Source organism: Ictidomys tridecemlineatus, chromosome 1, assembly GCF_052094955.1.
Source record: "Ictidomys tridecemlineatus isolate mIctTri1 chromosome 1, mIctTri1.hap1, whole genome shotgun sequence".
NCBI classification, from domain to species: domain Eukaryota; kingdom Metazoa; phylum Chordata; class Mammalia; order Rodentia; family Sciuridae; genus Ictidomys; species Ictidomys tridecemlineatus.
In genome coordinates this window covers 148767139-148787131 of record NC_135477.1, presented here as the reverse complement: position 1 = coordinate 148787131, position 19993 = coordinate 148767139, and the positions used below count along the sequence as shown (strand labels likewise).

The window sequence follows — 19993 nt, the reverse complement described above, 5'->3', positions numbered from 1 at the left end:
GAGTAAGTACCTCAGCATACTGTGTGTACAGGGAACTTTACAGATATAAACTGTGGTCTGGAGATTTAAACCTGAGGCCTGTAGGGGGCCGTGGATGGACTTTTAAAAACTTACAAACCCTCAAGTGCCCTTCAGATTGTGTGCCAGTCTTTGTGATGGCACATCTCTGGAGAAAATCCCCACAGCTTTTCTCAAACACACACCAGAGAAAATCCTGAGAGGTGGGTTGGGAGAAAACTTCATCTTTCTCATCATTTCTTTTGCCTCTTTCTGGCCTCAATGAGGCTTGGGTCACCAGGTCTGGGGATAGAAAGTAGGGAGCCACTTTCTTAGCAGTAGAGGCCAGAGGCCAGGAACTTCTTGGGGATCTTGGCTGCTGGATTCCCCCAGGGTTAGCCCTTTCTCCTTCAGGTCACCTCTGATGTGAGAGTTCCTAAGGCCACCTCAAGACAGAGTGCAGGACACCTTCACAGCATATGCACAGAGATCCCCCAGGCTCTTATGAGGTAATTTTATTTCTTTCCATTTTAGGTAAAAATAGTAAATACAAGATAATCTTAATAAAGGTAAAAATACATCATTTGGATTTTTTTTGTTCTCTAAACAGTGCTACCTACAGTACAATTTTTGATTTAGGATTTTTAAACTTTTTTTTTTTTTATAAACAAATAGAACTATTTTACTATTAGGCTATCTGTGTTCTCATCTGGCACTTAAGAATAGATCACAGGTCACCTCCCGGTTCTGGCTGGATGTGTATGTGGGTGGCATGGGGCAGTGAGAAGGGGTCATGGGATGAGGAGGTTTGACTTCCCGGGACACAGCCAGAGCTGCAGTCCCATGTGCCATGGGAGGGCACACGTGTGCATCCAAGATGGCCTTTTCCTGCTCTGGCCACAGGAATGTATTTCACTGAGGCTGGACTGAAGGCCTCACCTGTGTCGGGGCACTGCTCTTCCGAGTAACTTTTCTTACCCAGCAGCCTAGTTTCATAACCACTCTGGGTCCAGGCTCCTGGCTGGAGATGTCAGTGATGTGCTCGAGACTGAGCCAGTGGATCCCCTTGTGTCCTAGAGGAGTGGGCCAGGACCCTCCCCACCAGAGCTGGGGGCCAGGGTATCCAACCTGGCCTTGGAATGCTGGTAGAAGTCACAGATGCCCACTGGGCTGCTAAATGTCCTTGCCCTTGTTCACCCTCAGGTGGTCTTTGTTTAAGTTCTTTCCAAATTTCTCACTGAGCTGTTGGATCAGGTCAGCCAGCTCGCCAGTAGCTTGGGACTTCTCTTCAAGAAGCTCATAGCGCAGACTAGAGATATCCTGCTTGATTTCTTTCAATTCACCTGCAAGGACAGAGGAGGTTTTGCTGAGTGAGAGCAAGTAGAAGGAAGGGGCTCATCCCAGGTACACGCAGGACCAGCTGCCAGGGGTAGAGGTGAGGCAATGGCAGCTCTGTCTGACCTAAATACTATCCAGCTTCCCAATATTCAGGAACACAGTCCTCTTCCTCCCATTCCTGGAAAGCCTCTCCCTTTGTGGCTAGAAGGAGGTGTGGAGATCAGGGCTGTGAATTGTGTCTAGCATTTATCTTGAGACTGTTATTCCTGGGGTCATTAATGGCACATTTCAAGACTGAGCAACATCCTCATTAACTGGAACATTTATTTTCATGATACTTTGTTTTGCTCTGTCGAGATCTGCAGGGAAGGGAAACTTCAAGGCACCTGAGAGAATGGCTCAGCACAGTGGCAGCCACAGAGCTGGCCAATCTCCTAGGAGTGAGCCAGGTGCCCCAGTAGGTCCCCTTTGTCCACACAAGCAGCATGGCCTCACTGATAGAACCCTCATGGATGTCTGCCACCACCTCCTCCCATAACAAGGGACCAACTAGGGACCTTCAATTTAAAAAAATTTTTTTTCAAGTTGTTGATAGACCTTTATTTATTTATATGTGGTGCTGAAAATTGAACCCAGTGCCTCACTCATACCAGGCAAGTGTGCTACCACTACCTAACCCCAGCCTGGGACCTTCAATTTTTATTTCCACAGTTAACCATGTGGTTAGAAATCACAGGGGTCTGGGCTGTGGGAATCTTTTTATTAACCACAAAGAAGAGTAGAAAGATTCTTTCCTGATATTAAGATACTGGACTTGACTCAGTGGGAATCCACTCCCTGTGGACATGTTATTTGAATAATATGAAAATAGATATGAATCTGTTTTCCAGGCATGTATTATACATATAAAATGCAGAGATCATGAAAGTATGGCTAGATTCATCTTGACAAATGGATCTATTTTTTTTTCATCAGGTGCTTCACTGAGCCCCATTTTTGTGGTGTCATTTAAGCAGCAGGACACCTAGCTTTCCCCACCTTCTGTAGCAATTGCATTCATGTCCATCATGGTTATACACAGCTTGAGGCTGGCAGGCATGACACCTGCCAGTTTTATACTTGAGACTCCCAGTAGGAGTGGGTAGATGGGTGCTACTCAGTCCCTAAGCAGTGTCATCTCAGGAGCCAGCTCAGTCATTATTGAGGTTGCACATTAGGTGCCTGGAATGAGGCAAAAGTCCTCTCAATGATCAGACTCTTTGTAGCCCCTGTGGCCCAAGTGAGGAGGAGACTTAGTGCCTTTGGTCATGGACACAGCCATTTCTAGGTAGCAAATATCCTAGGTTAATTATCCTAGGAGATTAATGATCTGGTATAAGGTAATTTGCTTTTCACGTAAGAGGAATTGCTTAAAATAGACTGGAAAGTAACCCAAACAGTGAAAATAATGTAGTTGGAAAACTTCAGTGTACCTGAGAGTCACCTAGTGTTATTATCTAAAATGCAGGCCTCCAAACCCCACTCTAAATATAGCAATTCATTAGGTCTAGGTGGGGTTTGGGATCTGCAGTTTTAATAACTGGTACAGAGTTGGGGGATACTTAGGGAAACTGCTAGTTGTCAGAGGCTGAGAACCTGAAACCGAGACAGGACAGGTCTGGTTGGAACTGATCCAGGGGTAGTCTCTGAAAATGGAATACAGGTTGCTCCCTCTGTATGTGCACGCACAGAATGAGGTGGGGTACTGGAACTTTGGGCCATCCTGAACTCAAGGGACCTGAGGCTGACTCAAAGCAGCCATCACTGACTCAAAGCAGCCACAGCCATATTGTGGGAGGCACAATAATGTCTCCCACCTCCTTGATGTCCACATCCTAAACTGTAGAGTTCACCTGAGAGTGTGCTGTGTTACACGGCACACAGGGACTAAGGCTGCAAACAGAATCGAGCTTTCTTTGCTGTTGGCCTTAAAATAAGGAGATCATTCTGGGTTATCCAGGAGAAGCCAATCTAATCATGAGTTTTTAAGAGTAGAGGAGGAAGGCAGAAGAGTGGGGCAGAGACCGTGGATGAGAGACAACAGGCAGGAGAAGTGGTAGCATGAGGGGAGGGAGGCTCTGCTGCTGGTGATCTGCAGAGACAGGAGGTGGCCTCTGGAGCTGCACTTGGGGCAGCCTCAGCTGCACCAGCAAGGGAACAGAGATCTTGGTCCTATTGCCTCATTGAAATGCATTGTGCTCACGAGTGAGGGGATGGATTCCCCGAAGCCTGTGGAAGGGAACGCAGTACCCCAACCACACCGTGATTTTTGCCCTGTGACACCAACACCTCACTTCTGAGCTTACTGCTGCTGTAGGGCCCCACATTTGTGGTGATGCAATCCCTTACCTTCGTTGACTTCATCGTTCTCTCTGTCCACCTGGGCCTTCAGGACATATCTTTTTATGAGCCGTTTCATGATTTTCTGAAATGTGAAGCAAGGAGGAGTTCGGTATGCCAGGCCTTGCATAGAAGCAGCCTACATGGTGTAGCACGAGGCCCATGTCCCTCACAGCACCTCAGGAGTCCCTGGGACATGCTCAACCCTGGTGCCTTGCTCAGGATGCCCTGCATAGTGGGGGAAGCTGGCCAGCCTTCTGTTTAACCTCCCCAGTTCCCAGGATTCAATGTCCACTTGACCTGGGATATAAGAACAGGATACTTCTCAATGGCAGGAGGCTAAGCCACTAGAGAAGGAGAGATAATGATTTGGAATGCACTGTGCTGCTTTAGGGTCCTAGGCCTGATTCTACCCTGGCCAGTCATGGCCTCTTTCTCAGTTTTATTTAAGGAGGGGATGTTGGGAACATCTTATTAGGTTAGCCCAGGTGGAGCTGTGTCCCCTAGAGGTTGACGGTGAGAGGTATGCCATTCACAAGAGGAGATTTACTTGGTGTAGAGGTCAGGGCTAGGCTTGGAGGACAAGTCCACCATACTTTGGAAAACTCTTGCAAATTACACTAGATTAAACTACAATTATACTAGAGAGAGAGTTTTCCACAAAATCCCACAGGCCTGACCCCGTGTTGCCAGTCATGATGAAGAAGGGTTTGGGCCTAAGGTTCCAGTTATTATGCAGTCACTGTGTTCTCGAAGCAAATGAAGCATGAATAAACACTTAAGAGACACCAAGAATAGAGCCAAGTGTAAGAAAGACCACAGGAGGTGAACTTTGGATTTTGTCAGCTAGTTGATCCAGGGTTCCTGTGAAATCTTAGGATTTAAAAATATTCTGGAAGTTGAGAATTCTAACTCTTAAGAGAGATGAGTAGCACGGAAAAAAGGGAGGGATTTCCCTGTCCCTTAGTCCTCCTGTCCTGTGGCCTATTCATGTGTTCACACTTAGGACAAAGGGACAAGGCAGCATTTTCCAGACTGAGGAAAACTTTAGGGGCTTGAAAGCTGTTCTGGGATTTGCTATGTGACCTCATACAGGTTGCTAAGTTCTGAGTATGTGGGCTCTGGAAAAGCTTCCTGGAAGTAAGAAGGAAGTGAACTGGGTGCAAAGAGTTGGGGGTACAACTCATTTTTATCACCATTTGATGGTTCTCTCCATGAAAAGGAAGTGTTTCCAGACTGTGATTCCAAAACTGTGACTGACCCTGGCCAAGGCTCTTGTCCACGACACTGCGGTGACTTGTTCAGGCCGGTATGCCTTTTTTCTGCCATGAGGTTCGTATCCTCCTGGCTCTAGGGTTTGAGGCATTGGAATGGTTTATAAGCAAATTGCCTTTCTGCTATTCCTTCTCAGAGAGCATGGGTCTTCCCCTGTCAGTAGTTAAATGGTCATGCAGAATTTCTTAGGGACATTCTTATAGATAATAGAGTAGGGTATCTAAGTGTTATGGCTTGGATACGAGGTGTCCCCCAAAAGTCCACATGTGAGACAATGCAAGAAGGTTCAGAGGAGAAATAATTGGGTTGTGAGAGTCTTAACTCAATCATTGAATGAATCCCCTGATAGGGATTAACTGAGGAGTAACTGAAGGCAGGTGGGGTGTGGCTGGAGGAGGTGGACAATGGTGGCATGACTTTGGGGTACATATTTTGTATCTGGTGAGTGTAGTCTCTCTCTGCTTCCTGATCATCATGTGAGCTGCTTCCCTCTGCCACACTCTTCCACCATAATGTCCTGCCTCACCTTGAGCCTCAAGGAGTAGAACCTGCTGTCTATGGAATGAGACATCTGAAACCATGAGCCCCAAATAAAGTTGCCCTCCTCTACAATTGTTCTGGCTGGGTTTTTAGTTACAGCAGCAAAAAAGCTGCCTAAAACACTAAGTTATAAGAATATGTATCTTTCTATGAGACTCAATGTTGTTATTTTCATTTCTTCTTCTTTTTCTTCTTCTTTTTTTATTCCTGAACTAGTAAAATCTAGGGCTGTCTATCACCTAACTACATCCCTGGCCCTTTTAATTTTATTTTGAGATAGGGTCTCACTATGTTGCTCAGGCTGGCCTAGAACTTGCAATCCTCTGTATCTGCCTCTCCCTTCCTGTCCCTGGGAGTGATATTACAGGTGTGCACCACAGTGCCAGGCTTTTTTCACTTTGAATTAGAAAAATAAAGCAAAGCAAAAACATTGTTCTATGCCAGGGTTGGGAGGGGACAAAACTGCAGATACCTAAGTATCTGTCATTCTCACTGAAATTCAGAAATACTCTTCCACTGCAAATGTTCAGGGTAACACAAGTTAAAGGGATCTAGTTAAAGTCTGTTGCTTTTTAAAGGACAAACTTTAAGAATTAAGGTTTCCTTAGTTTATAGATCCATCAATAAAAGAGGCTTATTATTTATGATAATAAGCCAGGGCCTGGGAGTTCAGTGGCATTGAGTTGAAGCCTTTCACGGGTACAGCGGTTATTCCTGCTCAATGTGTACTATTTCTGTACCACATGATTAAACTGATTATATTTTAAAAATCTCATGGGTTATTATAACAAAATATTCCCCTTAGGCTCTATTTGGTTTGAATTGATGAAATCCAGCTTATAGGCCTCCTTTAATACTGAGTAGCCCTCCAGTAGGAAAGGATAAAGGATGGAAAAGAAGCAAAGAGACAAGCACATCAAGTGCTTCCTCTAGACCAGGATTGAGCTAGTCTGTCTCACAAAAAGATCTAAGTCCTCCCAGAAACTCAGTGAAATAGGAGTTGTGATCTCCATTTTTCAGTAGGACACTGCCCCTGCCCCCATGTCTCTAGATGCTCAAAGAGCAAAGGGATTTCTCCAAGGTCACACATAGGAAGTGGCAGATCTAGAATTCAGCCCAAATGGAAACCAAAGCCAGGGATTTATCGGACTTCAGAAAGAGGGTAAGTGCAAGATGGGTTAGGGAAGGAAGTGCTTTGCTCAGTAACTGGTTCCATTAGTCAGAGGAGGTTTGGACTGCTTCTGGTACCATATCCTGTTGTGCAGGAGGAAGCCTCACTAGGTTTCAGAAGGTGGTGCCTCATCCAGTGTCCACCCTTGGGCAAAAGGGTCACTGACATAGCACTGGGATTAGTACTCATGCCCACTCTTGAGCACTGGCATGACTGTGCAGAGTGGGGTTCCTACAGATCTGGGCTTCAAAGTGAAGGTTTGCTTTTATGCATTAGGATCATAGATGCTTCATGGAAGCAGATCCTGATGGGCACTGTGAGTGTGCAGGACTTTTTGATATTCTTCTTCATTCCCAAGTTACTATCAAGATGACAGAGACCTTCAGTGGGAGTAATGTGATCACTTACTGTCTGTCCTCATGGGGATAACTTCCTCTTTGGAAGTTATTTGAGGCATTGGAATGGTTTATAAGGGACATTCTTCTAGACAATAGAGTAGGATATCTAAGTGCTATGGCTTGGATGTGAGGTGCATGTTGGATAACTTGGAATCTGCAAGACCAGAATGCTGATATTATCACCAGAAAGTCTAAAATGATTGGAAAATACCCTGAAGTTCTATTTAATATGATGTCATAGAGGATATCTGTTTCCAGAGAAGATGGACATCAAAAGCCTCCTTTCCTTCATTATTTGGGGAAAATGTGTTCCTTTGTGATAAGTTTGAGATATCTCCTTGCTATCTTCCCTAAGAGCACTTTCAACTCATGAAGATAAACTTTCCCTGAGCAAATATGTCCCTGTTGGTGGAAACTTTCCTGCCCCTGCCCCCATGCCTTTAGCAAGCACTGGAGAGGAGTATATTTAGCAATATTACTCAGGCAAAAGAAGACTCAAGTGGATGCAGACGGGATGCACAATGAATAAGAATGGTTGTCCCGCAGAGACCTACATCTAAGGAGAAAGGCACACAATTCCTCCAGCCCAGACTTCTAAGGGTCAGGTGGCCTCTGGCTGCTGGTAGTGGATGGGAAAATAGAATATCTTTCTATGGGTGATGAGGCTATCTGTGCAGACAGAGTGGTTAAGAACATAGAGGAGGAAGAGAACACATATGTAGCCAGTATGTATCAAATAAGAATCCAGAGGGAAGTCAAGTTCTAGAGAGGTACAGAGAAATTGAGGAATATTTAGAAGAGAGTGGAAAAATGGATGCTAGGACAAGTCATTTGTTAGACTGGGGTTTATCAAACCCTGGAATAGAGAGAATAAGCATTAGCAATTATCTATTGGCTTTGATATACTCTATGCATGTATAAATACACCACAGTGAATTCCACCTTCAGGTGTAACTATAAATCAAATAAATAAAATAAAATGAAATGAAGACCAGTGAAGTAGAGGAAGAAGAATAGGGGAGGGTGGAAGAGAGAGCGGGTACAAAAATGGAGTAAATCAAATTCTAAACATTTATAAGTGTCAAAATTATGTATAACTATAATGCACTAATAAAAAGAAATAAATAAGAGGACTTTCCCTTGGGTTTGGTAAAGAGACTACATGGTAAAGATCGGGGCTTATTTGAAGGAAGGGCTGTGCCTGTCTTCTCTGGATTATATGAGATGTGGCTTGTTTGCTCTGCCCATGAAGAGTAGACAAATGTACCTGTCAGAGAGTGGGCACTCATGGTCTGTACACCCACCCCCAATACATTGACACACTGGATCTTGGAACAGGTCACTAGGTAGCTCTGAGAGAAGGCATGCTTTGGCCATCTCACCAGTATCAGGGTTTTGTATTTCTATTGGGTCTCCAGTCCACAGAACCCAGAATGGAAAGGATTGCAAAACAAGAAACTGGTTTTTGGGAAAAATAACAACTCGGATTCCTGGGAGATTCTAAGAAAAGCATAGATTGCATAGAAAAGCCTCTGAAGTCTGCCGTATCTTTGCTTACAAAGAAGGGCTCCCCAAAGTTGGAGAATTGGCGTTAAAGTAAACACTGCAACAATCATGAAGATCTAACGAAGGGACATAAAGGAAGCAAGTTGAGATGGCATTTCTGGGGATAGCCTGGAGAGTAAGCAAGAGCGAGTGATTTGGCTGCTCATGTTCTCTGCACATCTGGAAGCTTCTTTGGAATGAAAGCATGCAACTTTGACACCTTCCAAGGAAACAGATGAGCCATCATCAGACCCCTGCCTGAATTTGTGCTTTGGCTTCACCTGCTGCTGCTGTAGCCAGAGTGCAGAAGTGTCACTGGAAGCTTGGAAGGCTCAGACACATCTCACCACAGTGACCATTAGACAAGTGAAGCAGATTCTGAGGAAAGCTCTGGTGCAGTACTATGAAGACGGGTGACAGGCAAGCACCTGGATAATGCAGTGTGATGAATGAGTCAGACAGTCACAGTTCAACCAGCTGTGTGACCTGAGCCATGAAGACTCAGTTTCCTCATCTTTTAAATGGGGTGAAAGACAGCCTTCTCTCCTAGAAATGTGGTGAGTCTACACCTGGGCTAGTGTCTAGGCTGCTCACAGCTGTCATTTAGGGTCATCTCAAGGTTTCCTCCTATGGTGAGCAATGGATGATGGCTCAGAAAGATGCCAGAAATAGCCTGACAGGGTTGAGCAGAGTGTCCATGTGTAAATGCAGGGTGCTCTCAGCCCTACTCAGTCCCAGCAAACCTTTCTCTCTGTTGCTTGCTAGTGGGATTTTTTTCACAACTATTTGAAAAAGTAGCCTGGGGCTTTTCTACATGGATTGACAAAATACAAGGTGAGCAGAGCTTTCCAAGGTCATTCATAGCCCAAGGCTGCTGTAAACCAACCAATCTCTGTAATCACAGCAGGAAGCTCTTGGGAGATTTATGGCAGGAGGGGCTCTATCCAGGGTGATAGAAGACAAACCAGATTGCTCTGAAACTGATTTTGAAGACAGTCTCGGTCAGAAAGGATTCATTCTGGGTACAGGACATTCACACCTAATCAGTCTTCCTTTATCTCAGTAGCTGATTTTGCTCAAAATCAGGAGAGATTTGGACCTAACCCATTAGGGTGTTCTATCTTTTTCATGACACAGACAATCTATACTTCTTTCTGAGAAGCTGAGAAATAAAAATCCTTCCACTGATCAAAGGATTTGGCCTGTAAAATAACTCAAAGCTGATCATCCTGGGCAGTCCAAATTTTGCACACGATAAAATACAAGATTTGCCCATTGCCAATTTTTAGTCCATGTCATTTGATAAAACTATAAGTGCTCTGAGGGATGAGCTGTTTCTTAATTGTACAATTAAATCCTCCTCACTGCACAGCTGGCTTCTGAAATATGGATGGAAAGATTCAATTGGAGACCTGTGTCTGGAAGATGCTAAGTCTGTAATTGCTCCCTGTGGGAAGGTAGCACTAGGGACATGTCACTTCAGCCCAAAGGAATGCTCAGGACACCTTTAAATTCACATCTGACAAGAAATGATCAGTATGGATGAAACTGCTAATGGAGGAGAAGTGGGAGGTAGAAAAAGAATGGCCTGAACTTTTATAATCCAGTACCTGTAGTTAGCATTTATCACTACCTCATGAACTGGTTCAAATGGATACAGTGATTTAGCATTCTTTTCTAGAAGTAATGCAAGAATTACAAGCTCAGAGGGTTTTTTTCTCCAATTTTTCTAACAGACTGGGCAAGCTGGCAGTCTAAGGGCAGGTGCTCATTGAAGACAACAATATCTATCTTGTTGCTTAAGAACCATATCTGGGAGTCATGCTGGGTGCTCCCCCAGGTCCACCCCAGCATCAGGTCTCCTTGGTTGGTTGTCCAGAATGTACACTTATCCTGTCTGCTCTTCTCCACTGTCCTGCTCACACCCCTTATGCCCAAACGACTGTCACATTCTCTTCACTGATCTCCTGTCTCTTCTCATTTAAGCATAAATATGATTTTATCATCGCTTTTCCTGGCAAAGTTCCCCTCCCACCACTCGGACCTTCTTAGATTACTATAATACACTCCACATCCATAGTGGCCAGATGCTGCCTTCCCACTGCCCTCATCTCCCTCTGCTCTCTCTGCCAGCCACTAAGGACCTATCAAGCTTCTCCCATGGATCTCTACAAATGCTCTGCCTCTGCCTGGAAGTCCCCCACCCCATGGCTGCCCCTTTCTCATCCGTGAGGTCTTGGCCAACAGTCCTCTCCTTGAAGATGCCCTTTCAATTAGGGTTTCCCTAGTTTTCTCTATTTTAAACCCTATTCTTTTCCTCTAGGCTCTTTAGTCAATTTGATGGCATATCCTTATCTGTGTGTTTACTCATTCATTGTCTCTCCTGTCACTAGCCAGCCTGGAGGTGCCGTAAGGTAGGAACCACATCTGTACTCTCAGTAAGCAGCACAGTGCCTGGCATGTAGCAGGCACTCAATAAATATTTGATCAGTAAAGGAAGGAAGGCAGGGAGCTGTGCTCTGAGGGCATGACATAGTCATGTGACTAAATCTGTGTCTTTGTGGTGTGTGCTCCTGCCTGTGCTTGTGAAAGGGTGGTTACCTGGTATCTGGTGGGCTTGCTGAAAGTGTTATTTGCTGTCAGGTTTTCAGAATTCCTCATGCCAGCCTGGTAACGAGTCTTCTGGAAAAAAACCACAACATATATATACTTATGGCAGGATTTGAAAGAACAATATCCACATATGGGGTGATTCTATAGGAACCTTCTGGAAGCTGATTTGCCCCGGCTGCTTGGCTTTATAGAGCAAGGAACTTTAGTTCTATGGGATGTTCACAAGGGTTACAGAATGTTGTCTGGTCAACCAGATTCGGGAAGCTCTAAGTTAAAGTTATGTGGGTATCTTTTCTCTAGGACTCCTCAGAGCTTCTGCTAATGGTCATTGAGAATCTACAGGAAGGGAGAGTGGGTAGGGAAACTTGCCCAGAGACCATTCTTTAGATACTTTCTGGGGAAAGCTATTCCATTTCCAAGTCCACTGAAGAGTCCCTGTCACTGGGGTCATGGCTCAGCCAGGCTGCAGACAGCAGGCAGTGTGCTAGGTCCCTAGCAGAGCACTCTCCACGGGAGAAGGGACAGTACTGCAGGTAGCCTCTGTGGGTGTGCTCAGTAGATTCTAAAAGACACTAGCCCCTCACAGCTCCAGGCTTCCCTTGCGTTAGGGGCCACTATCCAAACTGAACACACACAACTCCCTCCCCCAACCTGATGCTTTTTCTAGCTCCATAAACTAGATGCTACCTACCCTGAATTTGGAATTCAGCATGCCCATTTCAAGGTCATTTTCACAGCTTTTGGCCTTAGATTTGCAGAGTTTTATGAGGCACATCTTGATTCTCATTATGAGATAATAAAATGATTTAGGACTTGGCACTAGATTAAAAGGAGCAGGTAGAGTTCTTCCTTCATCAAAGTAAGACAGCCAGAGTTTTGCTCGGGCAAATTTCCATTCCACATCTGCATCCTCCTGCAGAAAAAAAGAATCAATGATACGCCATCAAAGGCCAGGACCTAACAACGGAGCTCAGTGTGAGGAGCGGAGATACAGTCTACGCATTCTGAGAACAGACTTCTAAACAGGGCTCTTGAGCTCTTCTGGATTTCACTGTCTCTACAGATGCCATAAAGATGGGGCTTGTTCTCTCTAAGACCACCTGCATTCATCAGTCTTAAAGCTCTCCACCTACCTCTTTGGAATTCTGCATGGTGGAAGAGCCTTGGCCAGTGTATGCCACCCTCCCCTATTTCCTATGGAGTCTTTTCACCAACGTTCTCCCCTTGCAGCTTACCAAAGAACTTTTCTCCCTGCCACGTCATCTTGCTATCCATTAATTTTTACAGTTCCATTGGCAGATTCACCAACTAGCACAGCATCAAGGTATTTGTTGATTGTTTACAGAAGTGCTGCCCAATAGAAATGTATTGTGAATTCACAATAGCTAAACTGTGGAACCAACATAGATGCCCTTCAGTAAATGAATGGATAAAGAAAATGTGGTATACATACACAGTGGAATATTATTCAGCATTAAAAGAAAATAAAATCATGGCATTTGCAGGCAAATGGATGGAGTTGGAAAATATAATGCTAAGTGAAGTTAGCCAATCCCCAAAAGCCAAATACTGAATGTTTTGTCTGATATAAGGATGCTGATTCACAATGGGCTTGGAGTGGGGAGCATGGGAGGATTAGACAAACTCTAGATAGGACAAAGAGGTGGGAGGGGAAAGGAGGGGGCATGAGGATGGAAAAGACGGTGGAATGAGATGGATATCATTACCCTAAGTACATGTATGAAGAAATGAATGGTATGACTCTACTTTGTGTACAACTAGAGATATTAAAAATTGTGTTCTATGTGTAATATGAATTGTAATGCATTCTGCTGTCATATATAACAAATTAGAATAAATAAAAAAAGAATTTGAAAACAAAATGTATCGTGAGCCGTGAAAGTGAGCCATTTAAAGTTTAAGTTTTCTACAGGCCACATTATAAAAAACAAAATGGAACAGGTAAAATTAGTTTCACTGATATACTTTATTTAATCTAATAGATTTAAAATATTGTCATTTCAACAAGTAATCATTATAAAAATATTGCTCAGTGGTAGAATGTATGCATATCATGCCCAAAGGATGAGTGTAATCCCTGGTACCACCAGAAAAAAAATTCATGAGATAGCTTTCCATTTTCTTTGCATACTAAGTTTTGAAATCTGGCATGGATTTTATACTTACTTAGAGCACATCTCAGTCTGGACTAGCCTCATTTCAAGTGCTCTTTAGATAAATGTGATTAGTGAGCTACCACATTGGACAATACAGTGTATGCTAAAAAAGCATATTCCTTATTGGTCAGAGCAGTGCTGGGGGCGGCATTAAGAGATCTAGCATACGTCATTTAAGGGGAACAAAGCCTGACAATGTTTGTAGGAGGTAATCCAGCTGTATTCTCTTCTCTGGGGGAGGGCGGGTTAGATTAAAAATGAATATTTTTTTTGACTTGGTGTCAATCCCAGAATGCTCAGTGGCTCCCTGAAGGGCAGTGGTATATTTTTTCCTATAGATAGGCTCCTGAAACCTCTGTCCTATGAGAGAGGTTAAAGGCCAGAAAAAAGGATAGTATTTGAGGGTTTTTTTAAAATATACATTTTTAATTATTCATGATCTTACTCATTTGAGGATAGGGTTCAGAATAAGAAACAATAGATCTTTATTAGCTGTGTGACTTTGGGTGTCTTGAGCTTGCTTATACAGAAAATGAAGACATCTAGTTCCCTCACAGAGTCTTGGGGTGGGCATACTTGGTTCCACAGGCAATGGCTACTCTCCAAAGGGCTATGAGGCCAGCAAGTGTCCACAGGAGGCTTCTGGGATGCACCATGAAGGTATGAGGTCATAACTAGCAGGCTCAACCTCTTTGCTTTTATTGAGGGTCAACACTTGGCCTCGTCTACTCAGCATCATCCTATGTGGGTCTTTAGACTGGAAATTTTGTGAGGGCTGGGTCATTCCTCGTCTAACAATATACTGGAACACATTTACTGAGAGGATGGGTGGTATAGTGGTAAGAGCATGGGCTGTCGAATCTGCTTGGGTTCAAATCCTGCCTCTGCTCCTTTCTAGTTGTGAAAACATGGCAGCTGATTCTAGGCCTCAGTTACCTCATTGCAAAATGAGAATAATAGTGTTTAACTCATAGGTGGTTGTGAGATTAAGGAAATTAATGCAAAAAAGACATTTAACAGTGTCAGCCACTGAGTAAGCTCTCAGGTAATATTATTTTTATTTCCATAGCCCATCACAGGCCTAGTCTTCAACCTTTAGTCATTTAGCAAACATTTTATTGAGCACCTACCCTGGGCCTGGCCAGTGCTAGGGAAGAACACACCCTGGTGGAACATCTGGTATGGTCAATGACGCATTTGTTAAAATGCCTTTGACAGAGAGATGTGCTAGATCAGTGGGAGGATTTCATACTGGCCCTGACCTGGCCTGAGCCTGGGAAGGCTGCCCCATGGCTGCTGTTAGAGCTGAGCAGTTCTCAGCCAGGTCAAGTAGGGATGCTTGGGATAGATAATGAGTAGGAGTTAACAAGTGAGAGAGGCAGAGAGAAGCGTAAACAACTCTGGAGAAGGTTGGCAATAAAGAACAGGGGAAATAGCAGCTGAGAGCTCAAAGTAAAAATCCAGGGAGGATTTTTTTTTAGTTGTTATTGTTTTTTTTTTTTTTTTTTAAAGATCAAGGGACATGTTTAAATGCTGACAGGAAGGATTAGGTAGAAAGGAAGAGGGTGAAGACACAGGCCAGTCTGGGCAGATGTATCATGCAGAGGAGGAATAACAGTGCAGGAGGGAGCGAGCCCCAGCCAGGCAGGGCCACTCCAGGAGGAGAAGGCCTTTCCTGCTCGGGTGCAGGGTCGGGTGGCAGGCGCAGGTGCAGAAGAGTTTCACATGGAAGAATTTGCAGCTATTCATTTCATCAGAGCTAAATGTGGCCAAGAATCCCTGGCATTTGTCATGGTTCAGTGAGGCAGGTGAGGACGTGTGCTCTCCCCTGGCAGAGGAGAAGTTCAGAGCTCCCAGGGGAGATGTGGTGCTGCAGTGTGTTCTCTCCATCTCAGGCAACATTCATGCAAGGGAAACGACAGCACAGCTGTAGCTGGCCCATTACTGCCCTAAGTTGAGGGGCATCTCAGCCAATCATGGGACTTCCCATGCCTCAGTCATTAGGACTGAAGCTGATTTGCTCGTTAGGATGGCAGCTGCCCTGTGAGTGGTACAAAGACCCACAGATTTTCCTGGTACCATCTGTTTTTCTTTTATATGTGGAGAAACTGAGGCCCAGAAGGACAGAGGACTGGTTAGAAATAGCTTGTTATCCACATAAGTGACAAATATATGAAATGCTTTTTAAAAATATATGTTGTTTGTCCATCTGCACAGTGCTACATTTTCCCCGGGTAGGGATTGGGGTGCAGCTAAGACTTCAGGAACCAGGACACCTCTTCCTCTCACCTCTTGTCTCTTTCAGTTGCTCATCCTATGCTTTGGCAGTGATGAACCCGGCACACAATTTCACCCCTCCCTGTCCTGAGACACACTTTTTCTAAGGTTTGGAATACTCTTTTGGGGGGGATGTGTGTTACAGACTGAATTGTATCCCCTTAAAACTCCTATGTTGAAGCCCCAATATCTTAGAAGGTGACTGTATTTAGAGATGGAACCTTTAAAGACATGGTTAAGGTTAAATGAAGTCACAAGGGTGGGACCTAATCCAACAGGTTGGTGGAAAGGCCACTCAAGAACACCCCAGGAAGATGGCTGTCTGCAAGCCTGAGATAGACATCATGGAAACCATGCCTGTGGACACCTTGAACTTCTAGTCTCTAGAACTAGGAGGAAATGAATTCCTGATGTTTGGGCTACCCAGTCTGTAGGATATTTTTGTGAAAGCCCTGGCAAATAAAGACTAGGGCAGTCTTTACTTTTTTCTCCTAATACACAAATAATCATTTCTTATAATTTAAACAAAAGCAAAAGCTCCCTTACTAATCTCCTCTCTCCTTCCCCCAGGGGATGCCCTGGTCAAGAGTGTGGTAGCATCCTTGAAGTTCCCTTTTTCTACCTTTCCTTTATGTATATATGCATTTGTATTAGTATGTGGATATAAGATCTGCCCATTTGTATTTTTTCACTTAATAATATCTGAGGGATTTTTTTTATGTCAGTAAAAAAAGGTCTTTCTCACTGTGTATATAAAATATTCTATACAGTGTTTAAGAGTGTGACTATAACATAGTTTATTTTAACATACTGAGGGGTTATTTCCAAGTTTTCCCTTTGGTGAACATCCATGTGAGATCACATTTATGCATGGATCTATTCCTAGAATTGAAATAGCTGAGTAAATTGAAATAGCTGAGTAAATAGCATTTTAAGTTTTAGCTTATTTTATTTAACTTGATGATAGGTAAAACAATGATGTGATTTACAAAGCATAAGAAGATAAAAAGTGAAAGGGAGGACCCCTGCCAGCAAGCACTCCCGTCACGCCTTTCTTGTGGCCTGTCTCAGAGGCTTGTTTCTTTTGCAAATGCCATTACAATCACAGTCCCTTTTGTTACTCTCTTCTACAGTCCCTTTGATTGTACAGTCCCTTTTCTTACTCTCTTCTACAGAACAACGAGCAGTACATATATTATTCTACAACTTGATTTTTTTTCACTTAATATTATAACTTGAGGGTCTTCCACCATCAGCATATCAAGAATATTTTCATCTTTTTTTAAAAAAATAAAGTTGCACAAGTATCCTGTTGTTCAGATTTATCATAATCTATTTATGAATTCCTATTAAGACTCATTTAGGTTGTTTTAAATTTTGTGATGCTTTAAACAAGACTGCAATCAAAAGCCTATGGTTTATGCATTTTAGATTTTGGACACATTGCCCCAGTACTTTCTCTTGACTCCTTTATCTGTCTGAAAAATTGTTTTCATCTTTAAATAACCATCAAGTATCTCCTCTAGAAGCTTCCTTCCCTCACAGTCCTTTCTCTTTGCTTTGCACTTTCTGCACCTGGTTGCATTGACCCACAGCATTTTCATTTGCTGATGGCCATACCTGTTTTTCTCAGCGGACCATGAGCTCCTGGAGGCAAAGACTGTGTCTTAGTCATCTTTGTGTTACTAGTGCCTAGCACAGGTTTGGCATACAGTAGGTGCCTAATAAACAACATGTGAGAGGCAAACGGGGAGTGGGCTGAAAGATAGTCATTCTGATGTGCTCTGGGCCACTTGCATGATGTCCCGAGGGACACATGACAAAGAGTCATGATTCATGACCCCAGTTCTTTCTGCTTTCATTGGGACCTTTATGTGATGGTGCCAGCCATGCCATGTAGCAGACTGACTCGAAGCACTTCCTGGAGCTGTCCCCAAAGAATGTCTGGTGCTTATTGTTCCAATTTAACATTTAATAAGACACAGGCTTCTGACATCATTGCCCACGTTGCTCAAAGTAGCAATGTCAATTAACCAAGGGAAGGAGTTCATTTTCAATGAGCTGGTCTTACCTCAATTTCCTGATAGGAGTTGTTGATCATGGCTATGAGCATGTTGAGCAGCACTACCACCATGGTGACGTTATAAACGCCATAGAGAACGTAGCCGATGTTCTCGATGAATTTGTGGTCATATTTCAGCACCACCGAGATCACTTCAGATAAGCCAAATATGGACCAAAATAAGGTTTTAAAACTTTCTTCAACCCTACAAGGAGACAGACAATCCTTTTATGAGGTCCACGTGGGCTTACACTTTAATAATGCTGTCCTTGCTCAGACTTTAGTAGTCCCCCTGGAGTGGGGATGGGGCTGGTTGGTAGGGTATATGTTCTGAAATAATGAGATCTGCAGATTTCTAAGAAAACTTGGAAATTCCGAGTATTATAAATGGCAATCTCTTTTCCATTCAATCTATTAATTGGGACTCCTGACTAAGGTATCATTTTTATCTTGCTGTAATTAATTAAACATCTAAAATTAAACACCAGGGCTAATGTTTGCTCAAAAGTATTATTAGCCTTGGAAAGCACCCTGTTCCTTCAGTAGACTCTGAAGCATCTTGTCTCAGTCTACACAGCCCCAGGTGAAGGGGAGCGAGAGCTGTGACCTGGGGAGGTGGGCAGTGTCCACAGATGGAGCTAGTTTCCTTGGGGCCTGGCATTCACTGGGCACTTCGCTTAGAACAGCTCACCTCAGCTTCATGGCCACCTGTGTGGTAGGCTCACTTTTACCTCCATTGCACATACCTGAGGCTAGCCACATATATTAAGTCTTCTAAACTAGGATGGAATTATTAGAAATGAAAGCGAGGAGTCCACATTGTTAAAATTCACCAGGTAACTGCACAAATCTCCTCCTGTGGCGCATTCAGGTGGATGCTACATGTGCTTTGACAGCAGTTTAGATAAGATCTGACTTTTAGAATATTGTTCTTGGACTCTCTTTGAGACTATGAAGTTACTGAAATACAGTTATTTTAAGCCTAAAGCCCAAACACATTTCACAGTCCCTATTTATGGCTATGCCCATGTATCGGATTTATGACCTCAAACACATCAGAAAGCTGGATTTTGCCTTGGTGGTCTGGAACATGCCAAAGTAGATGGTACCATCCGAATGGCTAAGTCAGTTCTTCAATTGTGCATCCAAATTTTTGTTACCATTATGAGAAAGAAAAAAACCTTTTTTTCACTTTAACATTTCAGGTTTTTAACACTCCACCCACAAAAAGCCAGGATTAACTAGATCTTAAAAAGAAAAAAAAATCAGTGTCTCTCAAGGATTGATATTTATTTGACAAGATGTATAAAAATACTAGTACTTGTCACTTGAGCTAAAAATCCACTCTTGATTTGCATGAATTTACAGCTCTCCTGAGTGTGTGTGTGTGTGTTTGTGCGTGTGTGTGTAAGCCTAGCCAGCTGTTTGGCTTGTTCCCTATGAATCCAAGAGTCTGAAAAACTGGTAGGTGAAGTTGGGTTTGTGTTGTCAGTGTTCATTTTTGATTTCTTTTCAGGCTGTGATTTTGGAACAATTAAGTCATTTCAGTGTTGTCAGGGAGAAATTCGGTTATGGGTTTTGAAGTAATGACCAGGTCTCTAAGCCTTGTCTGCAGAGATCCTAAAGCTGTTCTGAGATGTGGAAAAGTAGTTTCTTTATGTGAGATGCAGTACCTGCTTTGTGGGAAACAATGCCACACACTGTGTGGCAAGACTCACTACAGTGTTGTCTCCTATTGCAAAATAATCTTCCAGTTATCCTTCTAGTGGAAGAGAACAGTGCAGCCAGAGTCCAAAACCACTGGATGAACCCCAAATCCCAAAATGGGAGGGGACAGCAGGGATGTGGTCTCTCTGATGGTTGTTCCCTTCAGTGGAAAACCACTTAGAGGGGGTTGGCCAAGCAGGTGCTGGCTTAGGACTCTGTACTTGCCATGAACAATGTAAAAAAAAATGGCTAATACTTGTGACAGAGAGATATTTTACCCAAATTCATTTTCCTTTTCTTACCTTGGAACACCCCACAAACTTTGGCTGACACTAAGGAGGCAAGCAATTATAGAACGTATCCATGGAAAACCTTCTGAATTTTGATTAGGTAAAATGGGCCTAGTTTCAGCATGTATTTTTTTCTCGTTTGCTTCTCACCATGAATTTTGCCACTGAGGACCTATTTACCCCTGGCTCCTAATGTAGGCATTCTGTGTCAATAATCAGAAGGA

The 19993-nt window shown here is 43.5% G+C and overlaps 1 protein-coding gene across 11 annotated transcripts in view; it reads right to left on the bottom strand.

Annotated features, from left to right (window-relative positions):
* Window positions 1–477: 477 nt before the first annotated feature.
* Trpc7 (transient receptor potential cation channel subfamily C member 7) overlaps window positions 478–19993 on the bottom strand; it is a 316931-nt gene continuing 297415 nt past the window's right edge. For 10 of the 11 annotated variants that reach the window (XM_078048930.1, XM_078048914.1, XM_078048906.1 and 7 more), the window contains 5 exons: window positions 17782–17977; window positions 11948–12169; window positions 11245–11325; window positions 3724–3799; window positions 478–1340 (listed from right to left, as the gene is read on the bottom strand). In XM_078048930.1, coding sequence (XP_077905056.1) covers window positions 1171–1340; window positions 3724–3799; window positions 11245–11325; window positions 11948–12169; window positions 17782–17977 — 745 coding nt within the window. In that variant the 3' untranslated portion in view covers window positions 478–1170. The remainder of the gene's footprint in view (window positions 1341–3723; window positions 3800–11244; window positions 11326–11947; window positions 12170–17781; window positions 17978–19993) is intronic. The other variant, XM_005333202.4, reaches the window with a different exon arrangement.